General features: G+C 44.8%; 2 protein-coding genes across 3 annotated transcripts in view; one reads left to right on the top strand and one right to left on the bottom strand.

Moving 5' to 3' along the window:
• The window catches only part of SAP30BP (SAP30 binding protein), an 87,266-nt gene extending 81,222 nt beyond the window's left edge, over positions 1 to 6,044 (bottom strand). For both annotated transcript variants that reach the window (XM_089654891.1, XM_089654892.1), the window contains exon 1: positions 5,926 to 6,044. In XM_089654891.1, the coding sequence (XP_089511017.1) occupies positions 5,926 to 6,016 (91 nt within the window). In that variant the 5' untranslated portion in view covers positions 6,017 to 6,044. The remainder of the gene's footprint in view (positions 1 to 5,925) is intronic.
• Positions 6,045 to 6,097: 53 nt separating this feature from the next.
• RECQL5 (RecQ like helicase 5) overlaps positions 6,098 to 27,741 on the top strand; it is a 186,409-nt gene continuing 164,765 nt past the window's right edge. The window contains exons 1-2 of the mRNA XM_089654890.1: positions 6,098 to 6,234; positions 20,896 to 20,948. The gene's annotated coding sequence lies outside the window, so the exon portion shown is untranslated. The remainder of the gene's footprint in view (positions 6,235 to 20,895; positions 20,949 to 27,741) is intronic.

Below are 27,741 nucleotides of genomic sequence, written 5' to 3'. Positions count from 1 at the left end.
CCTGCCGCTTGCTCAGGCCCTTTGAGGAGGCCACGCTATTCGTGAGTCGGCAGGACTATGGGATGAACGACGTCATTGCTCTGTTGCACGTCCTGGAACAAATGCTGTTAACAATGGCTGGTCAGGGTGCGGTAGACGTGGCGCACAGATCTCAACGCCACATGACCCCTGTGGGGGCAGGACAGGAAGAAGAGGAGGAGGTAGAGGAGGACATTGGTGCTCAGGAATTATTGAGTGAAATGGGTGGTTTTTCCACTCAGCGAACAGGAGTGGAGGAGCAGGAGCATCTGGTAGAGGAGGAGGAAGAGGAGGAGGAAGAGGAGACAGAGGACCCAGACGCACTGTGTCAGTATGCTGTGGAGATGGAGGCAGGGAGTCCCTCGCATTCCTTGGCACAAATGGCCCATAGCATGCTCGCTTGCTTGCGTACCGACAGCCGAATAATAACCATCAGACAGAGGGATGACTTTTGGCTGTCCACCTTGTTGGACCCTCGCTACCGTTCAAAAATGGTGGCCTTTTTCACACCTGCTGAGAGGGAGGCCAAAATAACGTACTATAAAAACCACCTATGTAGTCAGCTGGTCTCTGCCTTTGTGCGCCAACGTCCATCCTCAGACACTGTGGGCCCTGTGCGCTCGCGTTCCGCTGCCATGGCAGCAGGGGAGGGGTGGGGTGGTAGGAGCAGTGGCAGCTCCACCAGCAGCAGCTGCCTCAGTCTGCAGTCGATGATGAGTAGCTTTCTTCACCAGCGCTGTGAGGAAACTACTAACCAGCCACAGCAGCAGCAGCATCAGGTGGACCTGGAGCAGGACCTCAAACAACAGGCTTAGGCCTACTTGGACAGCACCCTGCCAACCGAGGTAGACAATCCCCTTGACTACTGGGCAACGAAACTTGACCTTTGGCCCCAACTAGCTGAATTTGCCCTTGAAAGGCTGTCATGCCCGGCCAGTAGCGTGGCATCGGAGCGCGTGTTTAGTGCGGCAGGAGGTATTGTAACTCCGCGGAGGACACGACTATCCACCCAAAGTGTGGAGAGACTCACGTTTGTGAAAATGAATCAGGCGTGGATTAGTCTGGATTTCAAACCACCAGTTCCTGACACAACTGACTAAATCCGCCATGAATCATGCCCCAAACATGTGCCACTTTCAGGTCTCCTCACACTGCTGGTGTGTTCCATTTTTTGTCATAGGGTGCTGGCAGATTACGGGCCTCCCATAGCTGCTGCCAGGCCCCTAATCTGCCATGAGCCCCTGTACCGCCTCCTCATGCTGCTGCCAAGTCCAGAGTCTCTCATGGGTCCCTGTACGGCCTCCCATTGCTGCTGTCTCCATCGCCACACTCTGCCATGTGCCACTTTCAGGTCTCCTCACACTGCTGGTGTGTTCCATTTTTTGTCATAGGGTGCTGGCAGATTACGGGCCTCCCATAGCTGCTGCCAGGCCCCTAATCTGCCATGGGCCCCCGTACCGACTCCTCATGCTGCTGCCAGGCCCGTAATCTGTCATGGGCCCCTGTACCGCCTCCTCATGCTGCTGCCAGGTCCAGAGTGTGTCATGGGTCCCTGTACGGCCTCCCATTGCTGCTGTCTCCATCGCCACACTTTGCAATGTGCCACTTTCAGGTCTCCTCACACTGCTGGTGGTTTCCATTTTTGTCATAGGGTGCTGTATGGCCTCCCATTGCTGCTGCCTCCACCGCCACACTGTGGCTCCACACTCTGGTTTTGGCCCCGTGACTGCCCAAATGAGTGAAGTGTGCGGTGATTCTAAGATCGACGGCACTCATCTGCATGTCATACTGACTGTCAGTATTATTTCTCTTCCCCAGCAGACTCCAAGGGCATTTAAATTAAAGGTACAGTGTTCTGCACTAATATAAAGGCTCTCTGAAGCCTAGAAACACCCTTTTATAAGTTAAATTCGCAGCGAATATATTCGACTCGAATCAAAATTTTTCCACGAATTCGCCGAATCAGTCGAATCGAATTTTTGAATACTTCGCTCATCTCTAATTAACACTGGGAACCAGGCCCATTTCTAGGACACAAGGCTGATGGTGATCACTGATACCCAGGACAATCTACTGATAAGTCATAACATCAGCACCAGGAACCAGAGCCATTCCTAAGGAGACAAGGCTGAAGCTGATCACTTTTGTACCGATGAAAACCTAAAGATGAGGTAAACCATCAACGCTGGGAACCAGGGCCATTCCTAGGACACAAGGCTGACACTGATCACTCTGGTACCCAAGCCAAACTAATGATGACCTATACCATCAACAATAAGAACAAAGCCATTTCTAGGACCCAAGGCTTACATTGATCACGATTACCAAGGCCAATCTATTAATGACCTATAGAATGAACACCAGGAACCAGGGTCATTTCTGAGTACACAAGGCTGACACGGATCACTCTTGTACCAATGACAACCTAACACAACACAGGCACCCAAGACCATTTCTAAGAGCCTGACCACTCTGGTACCAAGGACAACCCAATGACGATTAAACCATAAAAACCAGGAACCACAGCCATTTCTAAGGACACAAGAATGACACTGATCACTCTGGTACCCAGGCCAACCTAATGATGACCTATAACATCAACAAGAAGAACCAAAGCCATTTCTAGGACCCAAGGTTGACACTGATCATATTTACCAAGGCCAATCTATTAATGACCTATAGCATGAACACCAGGAACCCTGGTAATTTCTAAGTACACAAGGCTGACATTGATCACTCTTATACCAATGACAACCTAATGATCAGTTATACCATCAACACCGGTATCCAAGAACATTTCTAAGAGCCTGACTACTCTGGTAGCCAGGCCAACCCAATGACGAATATACCATAAACACCAGGAATCACAGCCATTTCTAAGGACACACGCATGACACTGATCACACTGGTACCCAAGCCAACCTAATAATGACCTATAACATCAAACAGGGCCATATCTAAGGACACACAGCTGACACCCTGGTACCCAGTACCCCAGGTTAACCTAAGAGATGAGTTAGTTATACCATAGAACATACAAACACTAGGAATCAGGGCCATTTCTAATGACACCAGGCTGGCACTGATCTCTCTGATGCCCAGGAAAACATAAAGATAAGCTACGGGTTGCACAATGGCTTAGTGGTTAGTACTTCTCCCTTGCAGCACTGGGGTCCTCAGTTCATATACTAGTCAAGATGCTATCTGAACTGAATTTGCTTGTTCACCAGATGGTTGTATGGATTTCCTACCACACTCTAAGGACATGCTGGTAGGTTAACAGTCTTCTAATTTGGCCCAAATAGGTGTACGTATGTGAAGTAGAAACTGGAGATTGTAACCTCCTTGAGCTCAGAGACAGATATGACTGTAGAGTAGGTAAAGCTCTATGTAAATTAACAGCAATATATTGTGATTGCGTATCTGGTGAGTGCGCAATCTTTATACATCTATCACCTCACCCACGGATTCAGCCATTGGATTTTTGAAGATCGTCTGGGAACTTTTCTACTCACGCTATAGACTGTATTTGGTTTAGTGCCCAAACACCTATTAGTCACCAATAGGTGACGTTTTTATTTGCACCTTGGTATTGGTTTATATTTTATTGCATCTTATATGAGGATGTTTGAATATAACATGTCCATATGTTTTAACGGATCATTTTAGCGCTGCATGTTGCTTTATTCTGATAACATAGAGCTGGACAACATTGGGATCCAGAGACACAAAGCTGACACTCTTGTCCTTAAACCAGGTCTTGACAAATTCAAGGCATCAGGTCGCCATGGTGACTAGAAATTGTGTCCTGGTGCCTGGGTTCATACACTGCCTCCCACCGACTTCAATGCAAAAATCAAGTCCCACCGACTTCAATGCAAAAACTCATGACAATAGAAATCCTAAATGAACATTTATCTTCACATGCTCTACTCTACCACTTGCGAGTCTGGAACGTACTGCTACAAACTTGCACATGACCCTTTTTGTAATGGCACTCCAAATGCATGTGGCTCGCATCTGTGTGAACCACCTCAATAGGAACACAGAATATCTAGCCTGTCATGCGACTCTGAGTTTGAAAATGCATCCAGAATCGCATATGTGTGAACCAGGGCAGCTCCATTCACACCTGGGTGTTTTGGGATTGCAGCAGAATCGCTACAATCGCAAGACACAGGTTCAGGTGCCATTATTTTCAATGGTACCTAACACGTGGTGCGGTTTTGCAATGAATGTCACGTGGAAAATCGCATTGCGTGAAGCTTGTTGCCCAAAAGTTGCCTTGCCCTGGGCGCTGACAACGCACGCTATGGTAAAAAAAAAAAAAAAAAAAAAAAAAACCCAACAAACTGGCTCCTAACTTTTTTTAGCTGGTTCCTAGATTCAAAGCAAATTTGGCCGCCCTGCCTTGGGTTAACCTAAAGATGACCTATAACACAGAGCTGGACAACACACAACACTAGGGAGCAGGGACAATTCTAGGAAGTCTGATGCTCTGGTCCCCAGTCCATAGTGTAGGAATTTGGCGCTGAGAGTAAATATTATCCAAGTGGTATTAAAAGATAAACTAATAAAACACATGAATAAAAAAAACATATAAAATCAGTCCATGGTTTTAGCACTAGCACCTTCCCATAGAATGAAGCAGACTCTGTAGGAACATAAGAAAAACACAAGGGGGCGCCAACCTAAGTGCAATATATGTAACAGGTTTATTGATAAAATTGATTGGCTAATTTCATTAATAAACCTTTTTACATATACTGCACTTAGGTTGGCGCCCCCTTGTGTTTTTCTTATGGTCCCCAGTCCAGCCTACAGATGACCTATACCATAGAGCTGGACAACACTGGGGTCCAGGGACATCTCTAAAAAACACAAGGCTGATGCTCTGGTCCCCAGTCCAGCCTACAGATGATCTATTCCATAGAGCTGTACAACACTGGGATCCAGGGAAATCTCTAGAAACACATGTCTAATGCTCTGGTTCCCAGTCCAGCCTACAGATGATCTATGCCACATAGCTGGACAACATTAGGGAGCATGGACAATTCTAGGAACACATGGCTAAAGTTCTGGTCCCCAGATCAGCCTAAAGATGACCTATACCATAGAGCTGGACAAGACTGGGCTAAAGGGACAGATGGTTGATGCTCTGGTCCCCAGTCCAGCCTACAGATGATCTATACCATAGAGCTGGACAACACTGGGATCCAGGGACATCTCTAGAAACACAAAGCTGATACTCTGGTCCCCAGTCCAGCCCACAGATGACCACACTGGGATCCAGGGATATCTCTAGGAACACATGGCTGATGCTCTGGTCCCCAGTCCACAGATGACCACACTGGGATCCAGGGATATCTCTAGGAACACATGGCTGATGCTCTGGTCCCCAGTCCACAGATGACCACACTGGGATCCAGGGATATCTCTAGGAAACATGGCTGATGCTCTGGTCCCCAGTCCACAGATGACCACACTGGGATCCAGGGATATCTCTAGGAACACATGGCTGATGCTCTGGTCCCCAGTCCACAGATGACCACACTGGGATCCAGGGATATCTCTAGGAACACATGGCTGATGCTCTGGTCCCCAGTCCACAGATGACCACACTGGGATCCAGGGATATCTCTAGGAACACATGGCTGATGCTCTGGTCCCCAGTCCACAGATGACCACACTGGGATCCAGGGACATCTCTAGGAAACATGGCTGATGCTCTGGTCCAGCCCACAGATGACCACACTGGGATCCAGGGACATCTCTAGGAAACATGGCTGATGCTCTGGTCCCCAGTCCAGCCTACAATTGATGTATACCACAGAGCTGGACAACACTGGGCTGCAAGTACTGCAGTCACGTTGGCCCCGAGCTCCCCCGGCTCCGAGCGTGTCTTACCCTCTGTCTCCCCGTCACTCTCTAGCTCAGGCTCCGAATCCCCAGCATACACCGCCAGGGAGGACAAAACATTCTTCCTGCTCGCCGCCATCGCTGCTGTCGCACGTATGACGCATTTCCACCGACCGGAAGGAAGGTGTGAACGTATTCCCATAGCAACAGAGGCCGGCTCTGTGTTCGTCACCAGCGTGCGCCGCGCTGGCGGAAGTTGGGAGGAAGTTTGCGGGGAGATGACACACGTCTGTGCAGTTGGTGTTTTCTGGGCCTGTGTGATTTGTGGAGGGGAGAAGCTCGCTGTCCATAGCAGAGGTAGAAGGAGACCCCTTACTCTTCATATGGCAGGGTGGCTGGGTGCCTCTGCTCTGACAGTGCTGACATGTTGGTGTTTATAGGCGCCTATAAGGCCCCGTACCCGAGACTATGGAGACATCTGCTTAAAGTATAACTGAAGGCAAAACCTATTTTTAATTTTTTTTTAGTTTTGGATAGAATGGAGAGGAATTGGAGCGCCTGTCAGGTTTTATTGCTGTCTGTGCCCCCCTAAGGCCTCACTTACAGTAGTGTTGGTCTCTGAAAAGCCATGTGTTTGGATCACTTTTCAGAGGTGTCCTATCACGTCCCTGCTTGCTTTACGCCTTTGAACGCTGTACTAGCATGCTGCAACCACTTGCAGAGGAGCCCCATTCTCTTGAATGGGTCGTGTTCAGTGGGCACTGTACCTGCCGAGAGTGATGGAGTATAATTCCTACCATGAAACAAAGCATCGCAGCTGCGACACCCCAGCCACTGCCTCAGCAGCAGTTGGGGGGTGGTGAAAATACGGCTTACCCGCAGGGTTTTACCCCCCCCCCCCTTCCTCCTACTGTTAGTGTGAATGAGCCTTTAGGGAGATTCACCCTCTCTATTGGTCCTGGTGAGTGTTATCACCAAAAGTGAAAGCAAATCAAACACTTTCAATTGTTTCCAGAACAGGAATAGAAGGGAACTGCCTCAACAGCAGTTGGGGGGTGGTGAAAATACGGCTTACCCGCAGGGTTTTACCCCCCCCCCCCCCCTTCCTCCTACTGTTAGTGTGAATGAGCCTTTAGGGAGATTCACCCTCTCTATTGGTCCTGGTGAGTGTTATCACCAAAAGTGAAAGCAAATCAAACACTTTCCATTGTTTCCAGAACAGGAATAGAAGGGAAATTTTCCTAGGGTGACACTAGTTCTGGTGAGAACCAGGGATTCCTACACCCTGCTGGGATTTTCTCTCACTTCCTGTTTCGGCTGACATATCTTTTCTAGGTGGTCACTGCCAGGCTGAAACATACTCTCTTGTTCAGTGACAACATCTCACTGCCAGGTTTCTGGATTAATTTGTTCTTAGCATCATATAATTGTATTAGAGAGCACAATGTTTTTAGAATTTTAACAAACCTGTAAAATTGTCACCAATGTGCTCATTTCTGTCCACACCGTCCTGACCTGATTTATATCTAAGGGCCCATTCACACTGTGCTTTGCGCCTACACAATGAAGTACAGTGTGTTAAGGCAGCCGCTTCATTTTGAAAGTGCTGTAAAAATCATACATGAAGCATATATTTATTGGCTTGATGGACCTACAGGGCACCCCATTCCTTTATAATGGTATAATGATAAATTAGAGTTGGGGGCTTTAAAGGTGCCAACAAATGCCACAAGATCTATGTAAATAGGTGAAACCATATAAAACCTAAAAATCATTGATTACAGAATGACACGGAAGGAAGTATATCAAAACTGGAGCAGCTGTGCATGGCAACCAATCAGCTTCCATGTCTTATTTTTAAAGCTTAAAGGATAAGTTCACCCTTTGGACAAAAATAATAAATGCACATTTTTTTTTGCAAGTAAAAATATGTGCATTTTTTTATTTTTGTCCAAAGGAGCCTGTAAGGCATTGAACCCGCGATCAGTAGATGACTGATGCTATGCAGGTCTCCTACAGACCTGTCAGAATATCTGCTTGCTGTACGGGATGTACAGACAAGCAGATATTCTGACAGGAAGCTTCAAGGAACTACCACAGCGCCGTGGTAGTTCATTGAAAACTACAAGCCAACAGCTGCTAAGGCTGCCTGGACTTGTAGGCACTCATTCACAGAACTCAGTGAATGAGTGACATGGCCGTGTGGGTGGGTGGAGCCCCGCATGGCCATACTGTTTTCAAATCTGACAGATAGTATCCGGAGACGTTTCCCGTGCTATCTGTCAGAGGGGGCGGCTCTGGAAACATGTTCCACCCTAAAAAGGGGGGGGGGGACATGTATCATGTTCCCAAAGGTGAACTTATCCTTTAGCTGAAGATAGAAGCTGTTTGGTTGCCATGCACAGCTGCTTCAGATTCAGGCTGCTCCAGTTTTGATGAATATTCCCTATAGATCTTAAAGGATAACTTCACCTTTGAATCATGTTACATGATCCACCCAGTTTTAGGGTGGAACATGTAACATGTTCCTATAGCCGCAGCTGCGCCTGCCACCATTTGACAGTATGGGGAGCAGTTTCCCCGAACTATGTGTTAGATTTGAAAACAGCGTGGCCATGCGGGGCTCCGCCCACACAACCGCATCACTTAAGTGAGTGCCTACAAGTCCTGGCAGCTTTAGCGGCTGTTGGCTTGTAGTTTTCAGTGAACCACCATAGTAGTTCATTGAAGCTTCCTGTCAGAATATCTGCTGGACCGTACATCCCATACGGCAAGCAGATATTTTGACAGGTCTACAGGAGACCTGCATGGCATCACCGATCTACTGATTGCAAAGTTTTACAGGCTCCTTTGGACAAAAATAATACATGCACGTTTTTTTACCTGCAAAAAAATGGGCATTTATTATTTTTGTCCAAAAGGTGAACTTATCCTTCAAGCTTTGCAGATCCTACAGTATTGCTGTAGCCACCTGGGATTTGTGCTGTTTTCTAATCCCTGTCATTTCTAAAGCCCTGTCATTCCCTGCCCACAGCACACATAAACAAAGGGGTAGGATTCTGGTGACATCAGGGCATGTGTTCATATAAGGGCATTGATGTTACCAGCTCCCCACCCCTTGGGAATGGCTCAACTTTCAGCTTACTGAATTAGAAAATAGAGCAAATAAATAGCTCTCAGCCTTAACTAACATGTATGTCACAACTGTATACACTGCTCAAAAAAATTACAGGAACACTTTTTAATCAGAGTATAGCATCAAGTCAATTAAACTCCTGGGATATTGATCTGGTCAGTTAAGTAGCAGAGGGGGTTGTTCATCAGTTTCAGCTGCTTTGGTGTTAATGAAATTAACAGGTGCACTAGATGGGCAACAATGAGACGACCCCCAAAACAGGAATGATTTTACAGGTGGAGGCCACTGACATTTTTTTCCCTACTCATCTTTTCTGACTGTTTTTCACTAGTTTTGTATCTGACTAGGGTCAGTGTCACTACTGGTAGCATGAGGCGATACCTGGACCCTACAGAGGTTGCACAGGCAGTCCCAACTCCTCCAGGATGGCACAGCAATACGTGCCATTGCCTGAAAGTTTGTGCAAGGAGAAACAGGATGAGCACTGCCAAGCCCTTCAAAATGGCCTCCAGCAGGCCACTGGTGGGAATGTCTCTGACCAAACAATCAAAAACAGACTTCATGAGGGTGGCTTGAGGGCTCTTACATACTCTAGTGGTTCCTGTGCTCACTGCCCGGCTCCATAGAGCTGGATTGGCATTTGCCATTGAAAACCAGAATTGGCAGGTCCACCACTGGCACCCTGTGCTTTTCACAGATGAGAGCTGGTTCACCCTGAGCACATGTGACAGACATGAAAGGGTCTGGAGAAGCCGTGGAGAACGTTATGCTGCCTGTCACATCGTTCAGCATGACCGTTTTGGTGGTGGGTCAGTGATGGTCTGGGAAGGCATATTCATGGAGGGACACATAGACCTCTACAGGCTAGACAGGCCTGCTGCTACAGACAACCTGACTGCCATTAGGTATCGGGATGAAATCCTTGGACCCATTGTCACCCTATGCTGGTGCAGTGGGTTCTGGGTTCCTGCTGGTGCACGACAATGCCCGGCCTCATGTGACAAGAGTATGCAGGCAGTTCCTGGAGGATGAAGGAATTGATACCATTGAATGGCCCCCACGCTCCCCTGCAATAATCCAATAGAACACCTCTGGGATATCATCTTTCAGTCCATCCGACACGACCAGGTTGCACCTCAGACTGTCCAGGAGCTCAGTGATGCCCTGGTCCAGATCTGGGAGGAAATACCCCAGGACATCATCCGTCATCTCATTAGGAGCATGTCCCGTCGTTGTCATTCATGCATACATGCACGTAGGGGCCATACAAACTACTGAGTACCGTTCTGAGCTGCAATGAAATTTCAGCCACATGGACTAGCCTGCTGCATCATTTTTTGATTTTCTGGATGTCTGTGAATTCAGTCCTTTGTAGGTTGATAATTTTCATTTCCATCAAACGATGGGGCATCCTTACGTTCCTAACACATTACCCAGTCCATATCAGTATAGATATCCAGCATGATATTTTTTCCCCATTTTAGATTTGATGTGTTTTCAAAGTGTTCCTTTAATTTTTTTGAGCAATGTATATACAATTACTATTGGCAGAGGCATATCTTGTCTCATGCCAACCAGCTTTTGCTCACTACTGCTGTATTTAAAGCAGAGGTCCAGTTATAATATATAAAAAAAAATAAAGGTCAGCAGCTACAAAAACTGTAGCTACTGACTTAAAAAACAGCCACGCGCCTGCAGCCAGCACTGTGTTCACACCGGCCAGGTTCACCGGCTGTCCTGAGTCCCTGGCGCCGGTATCTTCAGTGTTGGCACCCGGCTGTCACAGCTTGTGGCTTCACAGCTGGGTGCCCACTGCACATGCACGAGTAGTGCTGCACTTTGTGAATTTTCCTGTAATCTTCTGGGACTTGTCATGTTTCCCAGATGACTACAGGGAGTGAGTGGGGGAGGACAACTTCCGATCGCCTAAATGATCGCAGCAGATGTGGGAGCTGGTACCTCTCAAATTTGGGTACCCCCTCCCCCCATTCCTCAAAGGTGCCAATCTTTAACAGGGAGCGGATAAAGCATCTGATCACACTGATCTTGGCGAGATTAGATAATGTAAGGGCAGAGGAGATATCTAGAATCTGATAGCATTAAAAGTGATCAAAGAAAAAAACTAACTGTAAAATACTAAAAAAAAAAAAAAAAGCACCCTCGCCCACTCCACGTGCACCTGTGTGCATTGACCCTGTGCCAGTATTTAAACAGCGGGGTTGCGCCATGCATGTGAGGTATCGCCGCGAACGTCAGCTCAACAGCAGTAATTCTAGCACTAGACCTCCTTTGTAAATCTAAAACGATAGCTTACAAAGGCTTTTAATTAGTTGCCTATGGATATCAAAAATGTATGCAGTTTGTCGCCATTGCACGGGGCATGCGCAATTTTAAAGCCGAAAGGACTCTAGGGGCTCTACGGGCCTGTGTGCGAATTCTTGGTGGCTGAGGGACACTACTTGTGCTCGTCATCGCACAAGCTTCTACTGCACTTATGGGACTCGAAATTTCACTAAGTGATATTGCAGTGCTGGTATAATAAAGACCAGGATATACTAGGCCACTGGTGCTCTCCAGTTCACCAAAAGGTAGTGTCGCACTAGTACTGGCACTCTGTTCCATATGAGACAAGTCATGTGATCCTAGCACTTCAGCTTCATGGGGTTGGGTACGCCTGAATAGGGACCTCTTCTTCATTGTCCCAGCTACATGTCAGGGTGCTGCTGCTGTCTACAGGTTTGTATTCTGAGGCTGATTGTGTCAGGGAGTCTTCCCCTTTGCCCTCACCTGACATGCTCAGAATCCTGTAGGCCTCTTCACTAGTGTACCTTTCGTTGGACATTTTGGACTAAATGTACAGGTACCCCACAGGAAAAAGAGCACCTGGCTGTCAGGGACTGCTTGAACTGCTACAAAAAAATGTACCAGAAAGTGCTAACAGAGATCAGGCCAGTTATTGTGAGCACTGCGGTTTTGTGTGCAATGTATTACAGGTGACAGTGATCAGAAATTATACTGACACTGCACTTCTTGTTAGGGGTGGGGGGAGCATTGGGACTAAACGCTAGTGCTTGCAGCGAATGGGGATGATCCTGCTAACACTGCGTTTTTGGGGACACTAATACTAAGGGGGCACTGGTATAGTTTTGTTTGTGATCAATATATTGATCCGTGCAAACACTATACTAGTAATGACGGTGATCAGTGACCTACAGTTGTGTCCAAAATTATTCAACCCCCAATGCTGTAAAGGGGTTTAGGGACTATAGTGTACATTTGGAATTGTATTCAGAATCAAATCCTACAAGGACGTTGTAACTACCCAAATGCAACTAAAATGACATCAATTGTTTATGTAATACAGTAGTAAATGGTTCTTATGTGGTTTCTTCATTGCCACAATTATTCAACCCCTTAAAGACTACCACTCTGAAGAACAGAGGTTCATACAGGTGCTTTCCATCAGGTATTGAAAACACCTGTGGATGTCACCGAGCAGCAATCAAGCATAATAAGCACCAATTAGGCAGCTTTAAAATGACTGTGATACTCAGCTCCTTCTAGACATTTACTGGTGTGGTTACAAACATGGTGAAGGCAAGAGAATGGTCCAGGAAGACAAGAGAAGAGGTGATTTCTCTTCACAGGAAGGGCAATGGCTATAAGAAGATTGCAAAGATGTTAAACATACCAAGAGACACCTTAGGAAGCATCATTCGCAAATTCAAGGCAAAGGGCACTGTTGAAACGCTACCTGGTCGTGGCAGAAAGAAGATGCTGACTTCGACTGCTGTGCGCTACCTGAAGCGTAGAGTGGAGAGAAGTCCCCGTGTGACTGCTGAGGAACTGAGAAAAGATTTGTCAGATGTGGGTACAGAAGTTTCAGCCCAGACAATAAGACGCACACTGCGTAATGAAGGCCTCCGTGCCAGAACTCCCAGGCGTACCCCCTTGCTGTCTCCAAAGAATAAGAAGAGTCGACTGCAGTATGCCAAAAGCCATGTGGACAAACCACAAAAGTTGTGGGATAGTGTTCTGTGGACTGATGAAACAAAATTAGAACTGTTTGGGCCCATGGATCAACGCTATGTTTGGAGGAGGAAGAACAAGGCCTATGATGAAAAGAACACCTTGCCTACTGTGAAGCATGGTGGAGGGTCAATCATGCTTTGGGGCTGTTTTGCTTCTGCAGGTACAGGGAAGCTTCAGCGTGTGCAAGGTACCATGAATTCTCTTCAGTACCAGGAGATATTGGATGGAAACGTGATGCAGTCCGTCACACACCTGAGGCTTGGGAGACGTTGGACCTTTCAACAGGACAATGATCCCAAGCATACCTCCAAGTCCACTAGAGCATGGTTGCAGAGGAAAGGCTGGAACATTTTGGAGTGGCCATCGCAGTCACCAGACTTAAATCCGATTGAGAACCTCTGGTGGGACTTAAAGAAAGCAGTTGCAGTGCGCAAGCCTAAGAATGTGACTGAACTGGAGGCCTTTGCCCATGAAGAATGGGCGAAGATACCCGTAGATCGCTGCAAGACACTTGTGTCAAGCTATGCTTCACGTTTAAAAGCTGTTATAACTGTAAAAGGATGCTGTACTAAGTACTAAGATTGAATGTCACTTGGGGGTTGAATAAAACTGATAATGCTGTGAGCACAGAAAAGACATTTGTGGTTATTTCATTATAACTGTTATGTTATATTTGTCTGACCTACAAGTGCCTCTTTAATGTAAATGTAAGCAAGATGACTGAATGATCAAAAGCAATGTCAAACTGGCCAAAACACTCAATTTCAGTGGGGGTTGAATAATTTTGGCCACAACTGTATATGGGTGCAGTGTGCTGCTTTTACTCACGTGTGATGTCTTTCTTCTCTCTCTGGAACAAAATGGTTCCAGGGAGAGAAGAACCAGCTAGATCCTGTGCCTGTATTTACAAATACAGGCACAGCTCTGCATGTCCATTCGCTGTTGATCGGCAGAGTCCCGGCCAAAATCACTGATCGAGACCTTTAAGGGATGGGTGGGTGTAGGTGCCTGCTTTAAGGGACTCCCTTCTCTGGATGCTTAAAAGGATAGCTGGATCAGATGGTCTCTATAAATAAATTGCTAAGTTATGGCTGGTCTTATCTTTACAACTCTCTCTGCCCTCTTGCTAGCCTGGCTTATATGTCAAAAGCTTCCGAAAAAAAAGCAGCCCATCTGATCCAGCCATCCTTTTAAGCTTCTAGAGAAGGGAGTCCCTTAAAACAGGCACCTACACCCGCCCATCCCTTAAAGGGATCTCTGGCCAGCTGGATCCTGTACCTATCCGTGAGCTCCTGACAGCACCACCTTACCTAGAGGGAGGATTATCCTGGATTAGGATCTTACCCAACTCCTAAAGGGAACCTCTACAGAGTTATTTGATGCGTATATACATTACGCATCTGGTGAGTGCGTAATTTTACCACACTATTTGGAACACCATCATTGGATTCTACTGCTTATTCACACAGACTGTCACTGTTTTGTCCTTTAATTTAATTTGTTTATGGACATTATTAATGTGTTATAACGCTGCACCTATTTACTTGTTATACTTGAAAATATTGCTCTATTTCTTTTTGTATTCTTGCTTCCCTCTCCTGATCTTGTATCAGTGTTTCGTTTAATTTCCATGCATACATTTTATTATGTTCCTTCCCCACTTTCAATGTCATTGTAACCGGTACATGATCTGATCATGATGTAACCTCGATATTGGATTTAATCAATCAATCCAATAATATGTGTTCTATCATTCTATAATCCAATCTAGAATATGTCACATGTACTGAGGAATAGAACGTATAATCCTTTACCCCAAAATGTTTTATTTTCCATGCATCTACCAATTGATATTGGTGTAAATTCTTTTTTATTTCTCTTAAATGTCTTCCTCCATCCCTCTGTACATGCGACGATGTACCCAACTTAGAATCCATACAGAAGTTAAAATCCCCTGCTACAATCAATTTACCTTTCTTAAAATCCATAATTTTCCTTAACATATCCTCTAAAAACATGATTGGGTTCTTATTTGGGCTGTAAATATTTGTGAGTGTATATTCCATTTCATATAATTTCCCCCTCAAAAACAAAAATCGCCCATTTGGGTCCACTATTGTCTTCTATAGTGAATCTCACGTTTTTTTGCCATTCCAATAGCTACCCCCTTAGCTCATTTTATTGTCAGCATAACACCAAACCGGGTAGTATTTAGATCGTAACCTGAATCTTGTATCATGAGATAGATGTGTCTGTTGTAGGAACACTACATCCTTCGAGCGTTGATGTATTTCCCTTAGGATCTTATGTCTTTTTACTGGTGAGTTTAACCCTTTTACATTATAAATGATAAAATTAACTACCTTATACAGTCAGGTCCATAAATATTGGGACATCGATACAATTCTAACATTTTTGGCTCTATACACAACCACAATGGATTTGAAATTAAACGAACAAGATGTGCTTTAACTGCAGACTGTCAGCTTTAATTTGAGGGTATTTACATCCAAATCAGGTGAACGGTGTAGGAATTACAACAGTTTGCATATGTGTCTCCCACTTATTAAGGGACCAAAAGTAATGGGATAGAATAATAATCATAAATCAAACTTTCACTTTTTAATACTTGGTTGCAAATCCTTTGCAGTCAATTTCAGTCTGAAGTCTGGAACGCATAGACATCACCAGACGCTGGGTTTCATCCCTGGTGATGCTCTGCCAGGCCTCTACTGCAACTGTCTTCAGTTCCTGCTTGTTCTTGGGGCATTTTCCCTTCAGTTTTGTCTTCAGCAAGTGAAATGCATGCTCAATCGGATTCAGGTCAGGTGATTGACTTGGCCATTGCATAACATTCCACTTCTTTCCCTTAAAAAACTCTTTGGTTGCTTTTGCAGTATGCTTTGGGTCATTGTCCATCTGCACTGTGAAGCGGCGTCCAATGAGTTCTGAAGCATTTGGCTGAATATGAGCAGATAATATTGCCCGAAACACTTCAGAATTCAACCCTGCTGCTTTTGTCAGCAGTCATATCATCAATAAATACAAGAGAACCAGTTCCATTGGCAGCCATTCATGCCCACACCATGACACTACCACCACCATGCTTCACTGATGAGGTGGTATGCTTAGGATCATGAGCAGTTCCTTTCCTTCTCCATACTCTTCTCTTCCCATCACTCTGGTACAAGTTGATCTTGGTCTCATCTGTCCATAGGATGTTGTTCCAGAACTGTGAAGGTTTTTTAGATGTCGTTTGGCAAACTCTAATCTGGCCTTCCTGTTTTTGAGGCTCACCAATGGTTTACATCTTGTGGTGAACCCTCTGTATTCACTCTGGTGAAGTCTTCTCTTGATTGTGGACTTTGACACACATACACCTACCTCCTGGAGAGTGTTCTTGATCTGGTCAACTGTTGTGAAGGGTGTTTTCTTCACCAGGGAAAGAATTCTTCGGTCATCCACCACAGTTGTTTTCCATGGTCTTCCATCCCCTCCCACATTATGTGTGGGGAGAGGAATCCAGGAGCAGGCAGAGAGGAAGGAGGAACAGAGAGAGGAAAGGAGAAGACACTCCCATTAAAATCCCATTTCACTCCCTCTATTAGACTATATAGTCTTTCAAGAGTATTATCTCCTTCCATTCTTCAAGTCTCATTACTGTCTCTCTTTTTGGAACTTGGTATCCATCTGTCTTCTTTCATTCTCCTCCTTTCCCTTATCTTGTTAGTCCATCCTGGGATTTCTGGTATTTGCAGATCTAATTTTCCACAAAAGTCCTGGAGTTCTTCTGGGAACCTCAGTCTAGCTGAGCGACCATCTTTCCATTCTATTAGACATGCTGGAAAACCCAGCTATATTGAACATTTTTTTTCTCATCTGTTCTAGCATTGTCTCAAAATTCTCCTTCTTGCTAGTGTTTCAGGTGCAATATCTGCATATATCTGCACGGTCGCTCCTTCATATTTCATTGAGGATATTCCTTTCATCTTCTCCAAGATCTTTATTTTATATTCATAATAGTGGAATCTTACTATCACATCTCTTGGTGTTACTATGGTCACTCCTTGAGGTCTTCTTATCCTATGAACTCTTTCCAATTTTAATTGTTCTCTTGTGGTTCTATCTAATATTAAGTTTAATAGTTTGTTCATTACAGTTCTTAGATCTTCACCTTAAGATGGATCAGGTAGCACCCGGATCCTTAGATAATTATTTATTCTATTTTTGTTTTCCTGGTCTTCTATCTTGTATAGCAGTTTTCTCTGTTCACTCCACATTTCTTCCATTTGTACTTTAATCTCAGATATTACTTGTGTGTGTTTATCCAATTTTTCCTCTGTTTCTTCCACCCGGGACAAAACCTGTCCTATATTCTTATGCAATTTCTTTCTTTATTGAAACTTCTAACTTCTCAAACATATCTACCATTTCGGTTTTGGTAGGTATTTGTGAACTTCCTATTTGTTCTTCACTGTTTCTTTTATCCTTGACATATACTATACTTAGTCCTTCTTTAATTGGATTCAGGTCCATTGTTTCTAGTGAGATTCTGATTTGGTCTCCACTATTGTTTTCCCTGTCCTGTCTTCCATTAGTTTCCCATTGCCTCTCTGGGGATAAGCCTCCAGGGCTTTGCTGCGGGGGCATGTATTTTTTAATTGAGCCTATGCTGGTTTTAAGTGTCTTTGCCTCTCCTCCTCTTCACCTTTTTTGCAACTTTAAGTTCTTACTTTTCTTTAGATTACATGGCTACGTAGATATATTTGCAGTAATGAATGGATGTATGAGCACGGGCATACGGAGCTTCTGCCTACAGTATCAGGGACCCTGTGTTATTTGCACCTCATTTTCCCTCCTGAGGGATTAATATATATTACTTGTCAGATATCTACATTCTGTCATAGTTTCTTCCAATCCCCTTAGGGATTTCTTTTTTAATCCGCTAAATGCCCCTTACGTTACTTCCTGCACTAAACTTCTAAGTGCTGCTTCCACCAGCCACTTAATAAATAACCGTATTCTCAAAGTTTAAAAAGTTACTTGTAGTTTTATATAATTGTTATCTAATTGTGGTCACTCACCATTCTCCACCATATAATTGTCCAACCTTTCTTCAGCCCACACAACTTCAAAGTGACTGTATGCAATGACGCTTTGATTTTAGGGTGGACCAGGGGCATTGACAATCCGGCTCTCCTCCTTCCTCTCTCCGCTCCCCGCTCAAGGGTCTGCCTGCCAGCTCTCACAGGGCCTCCTGCAGTGTCTTATGTAGAGAGGTTTGGATCCTCCACGGAGCTCTTTCCCAAATCTGTCCTCTCGCTCACAGAGCACACAGAAGCCCCCGCTCCCACTAGCTCAGTCCCGGCACTGTCCTTCTCTCTCCACTGCGGCTGCCTGACTCTTGGCCGCTTCCTCCGTCAGCTAGGTAGCCAGGTAAAGCCGCCTGTAAGCCGTTCCTGCAGCCGCCCCTGCCTTCACACCGGGCTCTGCAGAGCGGTTTCCACTCTCTCCACTCCAGCTGAGCATGGAGGCCCCAGCAGGCACGGGTCTCTCCAGCACAAATCTCTGGCTCAGACAGCTCCAATCAGAGAGGATTCACTCCACTCTGTCTAGCATCTTCCGGCGATAACTGGAATGCCTAGCACACACTACCGGCTGGCTCCATATTCCGGCTCCTCCCCCCAGATTCAGTATATATGTCAATAATTTTTTCCAAACATTACTTTTTATTTTTTTCATTATTTTCTTAAAAATACTTTCATCAGAGTAATGCAATGTTACCATAGTAACATTGTACTACTCTGGGAGGGTGATCAGGGATTTTTTTTTTTTTTTGTATACGTGACATTGCATGAGCAATGAGGATCATTACTCTGAAATGCTAAGCTTGCTTTGAACTGTCATGAATGTGTTAAGATTATGACAATTCAATATAATAGTGATTGGCTCCAGCTTGTGGTTGGCGCCATGTGTCATGTGAGAGTTGTGAATCAATCACAGCTCTCCAGGAAGGAAAGCTTTTATGAATCAGATTGATTCATAAAAGCTTTGTTGTCATTATGATCATGTGATTACCGGGATTCTCATTCTGCTGTGGGCACACGTGTGTGTGTGTGGTACGGTTGCACGCTCCCGTGCTGGTCCTGTAGCTGCCAGCTGTCTGCAGTAAATTGTGGGTGGCCGGCCCGAAAGTGGTTAATGCAATAAGGTAAAAAACCTTCTGTGCCTGGGATCCCCCCCAGCCCCTCCTTATACTTGCGTGAGCAATGTTGCAAACCAGTTCTGTGCATGAGAGCTCCCGCCTCTGTCCCTCCTCATTGGGTAGACCGATAGCAGCGGCTCCTGCTGCTGTCAGTCAACATCTGTGGCGGGGGGGTTACTGTCTGTGTCTATGGATGCGGGCAGCAGGGCTCAAGAGCGAGTCCACACGAGTGCCCCCGTAGGAAGTGGTTTCCTATGGGGAAACTGGATGAAGAGGAGCCAGCGGGAGACTGGACAAGAGGAGGATTGGGGTTGCTTTGTGCTAAACCATTGTACAGAGCAGGTAAGTATGACATTTATTATTTTCATTTAAAAAAACAAAAAACGAAGCTTTACAACCACTTTAAAGCTGATCTGCAGGTTTACTGTCATTTTAAACAGTTCATATGGACCAGCTTGGTCCTTCACTAAGTACTGCATTGGCTCTAAACACTATGAACTGTGACGTTATCAGCCCGCCTTAGCTATTCAGAGGAAGATTTGTATTCATTCGCAGAATACAAAGTTGCTTATGAATGGCTGAGTGCCACTAAAACTGACTCTGTTTGGTTCTTGGTTTGAGATGGGAAGTCTCTGTCTCACATCCAGAACCTAGCATTGTGTACAGTGTAAGAAGAGTTGGTCTAAATGGCACTCGGCCATCTATACTCAGCTTTTTATTCTGTGAATGAATACATAGCTTCCTCTGATATGCTGAGGCAGAGAGGCAGGCTGATTACATCACAGTTCATACAGCGCTTAGCACCAATGCAGTACTTAGTGTAGGAAATTGTTTGGACCAGCTTGGTCCACATGAACCATTTACAGTGACAGAAATCCCGAAGATCAGGTTTAAAGTTCCAACTCTTCGGTAATTTTCCAAATAAAATGGGATGACTTAATGTTTTCTGTGCATTGCAATAACACATGCATTAAACGCAGTGCATAGTTGCGGATGGGCCCTAAACAGCATTTTCACAATCAGTTAAACTTACTTCAAGCAATGCTATACAGCTGCCTCTCAAAGAAGGGCCTATAGATAGGAAGTGGCTGCAAAAAGGCCACAAGAGATGAGCAGCACTGAGATGTAAAAAAATCAATGAACAAAAAAGGTAAAACCCTTAGCAAGTGTAGCTATTTTCTAAATGCAGAAGTCACCCAATAAGATTAAACAATTTTTGTACCCCCTGGATCACTTTTTCCTGAGTTTAGGTGTTCCTGCTTTCATTCAGGCCTATCTACGTATAGAGTGTCTAATTGAGTCTCAAATGCACAGAATTCTATTCTATTTTCTCTAAATGCAGTTACACTGTCCACTCATAAATGCAGGTAACGACTCAGTGTGCTTGGCGCCATTAAAAAAAATTATTACATTCAATTGCAGTATATGTGTTTAGAAATGTCCTCCAAACACCTATAAATGCATGTTTGACCGTACCAGTGTAAATGAGGTCGTTGTTTGTTTAGGCATTACATCTACTTTACCTGTCTTGTCAGCGGCTTGCAAGTAACAGTTATGATTGTAAAGTATGTTGAATACATTCTATTGCTTGTAGTACCGTAATCCAGTTGTATTGGTAATTGTTTTTTTTTCTCTTTTTTCTTAGTAACACATTGATGCACCATGAAACTAGGATAAAGAATAAAGTATTATTATTCGGTAAGACTTGTGTATGAAATATGTGTTCAGAAAGTAGACCTCCAGGTAAACTGATAAATACACATTTGAATTAAATAAATGGGTTTAAACTGTTCTGCATGTATATTTGTAATTCTGTTCATATACCCTTACCATGCTGCATAGTCAGAAAGGTGATACAGTAATACCTCAGTTTACAAACGCCTCGGTTTACAAATGAAAATCCATTGAAAATAATGCTCCCCAGAATTAGCTGTCACTTTCCCCGGAGTTATCGGAAACTTTGTTTCTTTTAAGAAACTAAAAGGAAACATTGTTTCTCTTAACTCGGGGAAATAAACTTAAAGAAAGCTTTCTTTCTTTTAGCTGGGGTGACAGCTGAATTTCTGAGCTATAGTGAAGAACAAAAAGCGGTAATTACATTTAAAAATGGCACCATAATAAATAAATCGGCGTGGGGTCCCCCTTCCCATCCATATTAAGCCTGGGTCCCCCTTCCCATCCATACCAAGGGTCTGGTATGGATTTTGAGGGGAACACCCATGCCAAAATTAAAAGAAAAATGGCGTGGGGGTCCCCCCAAAATCCATACCAGACCCTTATCTGAGCATGCAGCCCAGCAGATCAGGAAAGGGCCCCCCCCCCTCCTAAATCATACCAGGCCACATTCCCTCAACATGGGGGGTGCTTCGTGATTGATGTTGGATCTACTGCGGGAAACATTCTTTTTAGTTTTTCTTTTAATAAAAAACTTGTCAAAGACTGTGTCCTGTCTTTTTTCACACTACACTTTTTGTTTTTCTTGAATGTGTAGGGGTACCCATACTCATTCAACTAGGGAGGGATCTGGGGGCCCCCTTGTTAAAGGGGGCTTCCAGATTCAGATAAGCCCCCTTCCCGCTGACCCCCACAACCACCAGCCAGGGTTGTGGGGAAGAGGCCCTTGTCCCCATCAACATGGGGACAAGGTGCTTTGGGGGGGGCAGGAGCCCCCCTGCCCCAAAGCACCCCCAATGTTGAGGGCATGTGGCCTGGTATGGTTCAGGAGAGGGGGAGGGGCGCTCGCTCGTCCCCACCCCCCCTTCCTGACCTGCTGGTATGCATGCTCGGATAAGGATCTGGTATGGATTTTGGAGGGGACCCCCACGCCATTTTTTATTTATTTTTTTTTTATTTTGGCATGGGAGTTCCCCTCAAAATCCATACCAGACCCGATGGGCTTGGTATGGATGGGAGGGGAGACCCCATGCCATTTTTTTAACTATTTTTTTAATTGGCGGCAATTCTTTTATATTTAGTGGGGAACCCCGCTGACAGCTGAAACATTAACACATGGTTGTCACTACTAAAATACCGCATGACTTGATAAAATAACTCATGCGGTATTTTAGTAGCGTTTACTTTTTTCTGACCTCCATAACGGATTAATTGGTTTTCAATGCATTCCTATGGGAAACAGACGCTATACGAAAAGTCCTGCAGAACGAAATAAACCGAGGTATTACTGTACTACTGTTTCCTGTTACTGCTTTGCGGCTTCTTGGTGTCACCTGCCTGATAATAGGACAATGAGGTCGCCTTGTGCTTTCATCAACCTGTAAGATATATGAACATCTCTCTCCTCCTACCTTCACTGCCTAAAAATGATAGATTATCAGTGTCCTATAGTAAATTTGTACTAAACATACAGGGCTGCTATTGCTGGCCTCACCTTCGGATCATGGCAGCTGGCTAGTTGTCATGTAGATTTAACCCTTTCCCTTTCATGGACTTATTCTTTACAGCATGACAATCAAAAACGTTAAAAAAAGCTCATGACTGCAATAACAGCAGTAAGCTTGTTTGAAAATGCTTATTCCAGTGATCACTTTAAAGCCTACGTTTAGCTTAAAATAAAACCGAAGAACCAGAATAAGGGACGTAACTTCTGAAGTGTCCCTTGTCTGGATTCTTCTGCTTTCTGTAGAAATCTTCCTGCGTCCTTCCCCCTATTCGCTTTAATTTTTGGTGCGGTTAATACAACTAGTAGGCAGTCAGAAGCACTTATCAGGAGACCTTGATTATGCCTGCCCTTTCTGCCATTCACAGAAACATTACTACAGTTTCTAGGAATGGAACCTGATCTCTAAATGGGGGATGGGCAGGTGATTGATAGAGCCACCCCCTCCATTCATAAATCCTGTGTCATTCATAGAAGCTAAAGTGTACAGCTTCTATGAATGGCGGATTGGGCAGGAAATAGCAAGCATAGTCAGGATCTCTTGAGGAGAGCTTCTAATAAACCCGTAGCTGTATTAACCCTCGCCACAACCAAGATTAAGGGGGACAGGAGGTATAGGACACAGGAAGATTTCTATTGAAAGCAGAAGAATCCAGCCAAGGAACAGATTATACTGTCTGTAAGTTATGTCCCTTGCACTGATTCTTCTGTTTTCAGTTTTCGGCTTTGACCCTTTCACTGCCAGAGACATGTTTTAACTTTCACACATGCTAAAATACACGTTTTATTTATTTTTTAATTCAGAACACGCTTAGAAACCCAAAATGTTCTACATTTTCTAAAAGAAGAGAATCCATTTCATAAAATCATGGTAGTTTATCAAATCTATATTTTTAGAAAACAAATATTTTTTTTAATTATAGAAGTGTTTGGGCGGCTGTATAATCACTTCTTTTGGAGAGGCTGTGGCTGGATCTACAAAATGTAAACCATAACAGCTATGAGTTTGTTTACATCACCTTACTGCCGTGCCGTAATACTTGTGGCAAATTTTAGTGACGATCGGTGATTAAAACTTTTTTTGCCCCTTATGGGACATAGTACATGTAGTACTTTGGTCTTCCATTTCTAAGTGTTTTTGTAATCATAGTTATTAGTACCAACCTGCCCCCTCCCCTCCTGCCGTGGCTGATCTGATGATGGCTTTAACCGCCTCCCGCCTGCCATATAAAGTAATGACAGGCGCAAGGCGGTTCTCTCGTTCTGGGAGGACGTCACATGACGTCCTCCCACTCTATCTGCGCATGCGCGGCTCCGGGGGTGCGCAGCATGGCGATCGGTGGCGCGCTGTGTTCCTCGGACACAGCGGATCACCGATCAATGGAAAGAGCCGAAGATTTCGGCTCGGTCATGTGATCAGCTGTGTCCAATCACAGCTGATCGCATGTAAATAGGGAAATGCCGGTTAGCTGCATTTCTCTTCTCACGAGCTGTCACTGACAGCTCGTGAGGAGAGGAGAGCTGGTAATCTGCATCACTCAGAGGGGACATCTACACTGATCATCAGGGCACTGATGATCAGTGTAGCCCCAGCAGTGCCACCTGTCAGTGTCCATCAATGCCAGCTGTCAGTGCTCATCAATGCCACCTGCTAGTGCCACATCAATGCCACATATCAGTGCCCATCTGAGTTGCCTATCAGTGCTGCCAGTCAGTGCCGCCTATCAGTGCTGCCAGTCAGAGCCGCCTAACAGTGCCAGTCAGTGCTGCCTAACAGTGCCATATATGAGTGCTGCCTATCAGTGCCACCTATCAGTGCCCATCACTGCAGCCTCATTAGCGCACATCAGTGAAGGAGAAAAAATCACTTATTTACAAAATGTTATAACAAAAACTAAGAAAAATTTTTTTTTTTCAAAATTTTCAGTTGTTTGGTTTGTTTAGCAAAAAATAAAAAACCCAGAGGTGATTAAATACCACCAAAAGAAAGCTCTATCTGTCTTAAAAAAATGATAAAAATTTTGTATGGGTACAGTGTTGCATGACCGCGCATTTGTCATTCAAAGTGTGACAGCGCTGAAAGCTGAAAATTGGCCTGGGTAGGAAGGGGGTATAAGTGCCCTGTAGGCAAGTGGTTAAAGGAGAAGGTAGATTCATAGCTGCCCCCTGTCTCAACACTTTCCTGAAACAAGAAAAAGGAAGAGGAACGCAGAAGGAGAGAGAATGTGCCAGGCTCTGCTTTCCTCTTGCTGTTACTTGTTTCAGGACAGTGTTGACAGCCAGGACAAGCTGCAGCCATGAGTCAACTGTCTTCTTCAAAGCTGTTGTTTGATTGGCCTTGGCAGGAGGAGAGGAGGGCAGATCGAAACTCATTCCTATGTTTAGAAAGCACTTAGAAACAGTAGAGAAAGTACTACATGTACATTGTCCCATAGGCAGCAGAACTGTAAAAATTAGTGATAGATTTTCTTTAACCATTTTAGCTCTCTGGTCTACTCCCCCGTATGGACCAGAGCAATTTTTACTTTTCAACTACAGGTCTACTGATTCTGCAATCATTTTGTCATTACATAAAGTCTAACTGTAGGAACAAAAAATAATACCCTTAGAGTGGGGCTCCCCCTTTACTGCAAGGGTTAAATGCTCGATAAGTCTAGCTATGCATTAATAAGGTGCAATCCTTGCCGTATTCCTCGCTCTGGCAGGGTCCTGCCATTGATGCAACCAGTAATGCAAAGCTGCCTTTCTAAGTCGCTCACAGCAGTGGTCACACTCCTGCCTCCTCTGCGTACAATGCAGTTAATAGCCAAGATGCATACTTATATACACCTTAAGTGTACGCTATAACAACATCCAAAGTCCATAACTGCTTTTTAACAGAAGCTGGCTGCTTATATATACATCTGCATTCCCATTGAATAGGTTTTTTTCACCATCTTCTGCTGCTGCAGCTTCTGGGCAATTTGTCTTTAGGCCAAATAAGTTAATCAAGTTCCCTTCACTGAAATTTCCATAGGAGAGCATGAGGAATCTGAGGGGGTGGACTTGGCTAATGAGGGAAAGCGGATGTCCAAGAAAAGCAGCTGTTAAAAGCTGTTCCCAGTGTGATGTGAAAGACAAACAGAAGCACTGAATGCTGTGAATATAACATTCCACCATCAGGATTTATTTTGCTGGAACATTTATACAATGATGTAATGGTCATTTCAATCCTAGACAACGTACAGCACTCATATTAATAGGAATCGGTTACTTCACCCATTAAAGGCCTATTGAAAGGTTGTCACCGCCCAATGATACTCACCTTTCCTTCGCTCTCCTGTCATACCATTTATCTGTTAGAGCAGGGGTTTCCAAACTTTGTAAACAAAGGGCCAGTTTACTGTCCTTCAGACTCTATGAAGGCCGGACTGTGAGAGTGACAGTGAGAGTAGAAAATGCCCCAACCTCAGTGGAAGTAAACAGTGCCGTTCATTTGTTTAGGTGGAATAGCACCCTGTCGTTGGTGTCTGTGGGAGAAATGGTACTCCATCGTTGGTGTCAGTGGGAGGAATGATGTCCCATTTTTGGTGTCAGTGAGAAGAATGGTGCCCCGTCATTGGTGTCAGTGGGAGGAATAGCACCTCGTCATTGGTGTCTGTGGGAGGAATGGTGCTCCATCGTTGGTGTCAGTGGGAGGAGTGATGCCACATCTTTGGTATCAGTGGGAGGAATGATGCCACATCTTTGGTGTCAGTGGGAGGAATAGTGCCCCATCATTGGTGTCAGTGGGAGGAATAGTGCCCCATCATTGGTGTCAATGTGTGCAATAGTGCCCCATCATTGGTGTCAATGTGTGCAATAGTGCCCCATCATTGGTGTCAATGTGTGCAATAGTGCCCCATCATTGGTGTCAATGTGTGCAATAGTGCCCCATCGTTGGTGTCAATGTGTGCAATAGTGCCCCATCATTGGTGTCAATGTGTGCAATAGTGCCCCATCATTGGTGTCAATGTGTGCAATAGTGCCCCATCATTGGTGTCAATGTGTGCAATAGTGTCCCATCATTGGTGTCAATGTGTGCAATAGTGCCCCATCATTGGTGTCAATGTGTGCAATAGTGCCCCATCATTGGTGTCAATGTGTGCAATAGTGCCCCATCATTGGTGTCAATGTGTGCAATAGTGCCCCATCATTGGTGTCAATGTGTGCAATAGTGCCCCATCATTGGTGTCAATGTGTGCAATAATGCCCCATCATTGGTGTCTGAGGGAGGAATGGAGCCCCATCATTGGTGTCTGAGGGAGGAATGGAGCCCCATCATTGGTGTCTGAGGGAGGAATGGAGCCCCATCATTGGTGTCTGAGGGAGGAATGGAGCCCCATCATTGGTGTCAGTGGGAGGAATGATGCCCTTTCATTGGTGTCAGTGGGTGGAATAGTGTCCCATCATTGGTGTTTGTGGGAGGAATGGTGCCCCATTATTGGTATCTGTGGGAGGAATTACAGCCCATCATTGGTGTCCGCTGTGGATAGAATAGTGTCCCAAGGGCCACATCTCGATCCAGGGCCGCAGTTTGGGGACCACTGTGTTAGTGCCCTGAGTCTAATTCCCATGTAAACTCAATGTCAATCAGTGTCAGAGCTTACATAGAACTATTGACCTTTGTTCCCTTCCTGCATGACAAGGTTAATGTCTGGCAATTGGCCTCCCACATCTAAACACTGCTCCCTTTATCTGGAAGTACCATGTAATTCTGACACATGAATGGAGGGTTGGGAGGAGTGTGACGAATATAAAAGGGTGGGCTTTCAAAAGAACCTGTCATTTTTCCCCAGACACACTAAATTTAAGTAAACTGGTAGATGAAAGTAAACGACTGCTTATTTGGGACATGAGAAAATTCAGTCTATATGTAAAATAAAAACACTCGCAAACTGTTGTGTAGACGTTGCATTCGTTGACTAATGATCAATAATAGTTGATTGTTTCAGAAAAATTATCAGCTGACTTAATATAGAAATCTTCAGTCTTTAGAATTTAGTTGTATTTTCCATTAGGAGCATTTGACTCTTTTTTAAATAAAAACAATCATCTATTGAGTGAACAATTCAT

Source organism: Staurois parvus, unplaced genomic scaffold (assembly GCF_062004578.1).
Source record: "Staurois parvus isolate SC_StPar_1 unplaced genomic scaffold, SC_StPar_1.0 ptg000813l, whole genome shotgun sequence".
Lineage (NCBI taxonomy): Eukaryota > Metazoa > Chordata > Amphibia > Anura > Ranidae > Staurois > Staurois parvus.
The sequence above is the reverse complement of the archived record's forward strand: the minus strand, read 5'-3'. Positions and strand labels throughout refer to the sequence as shown.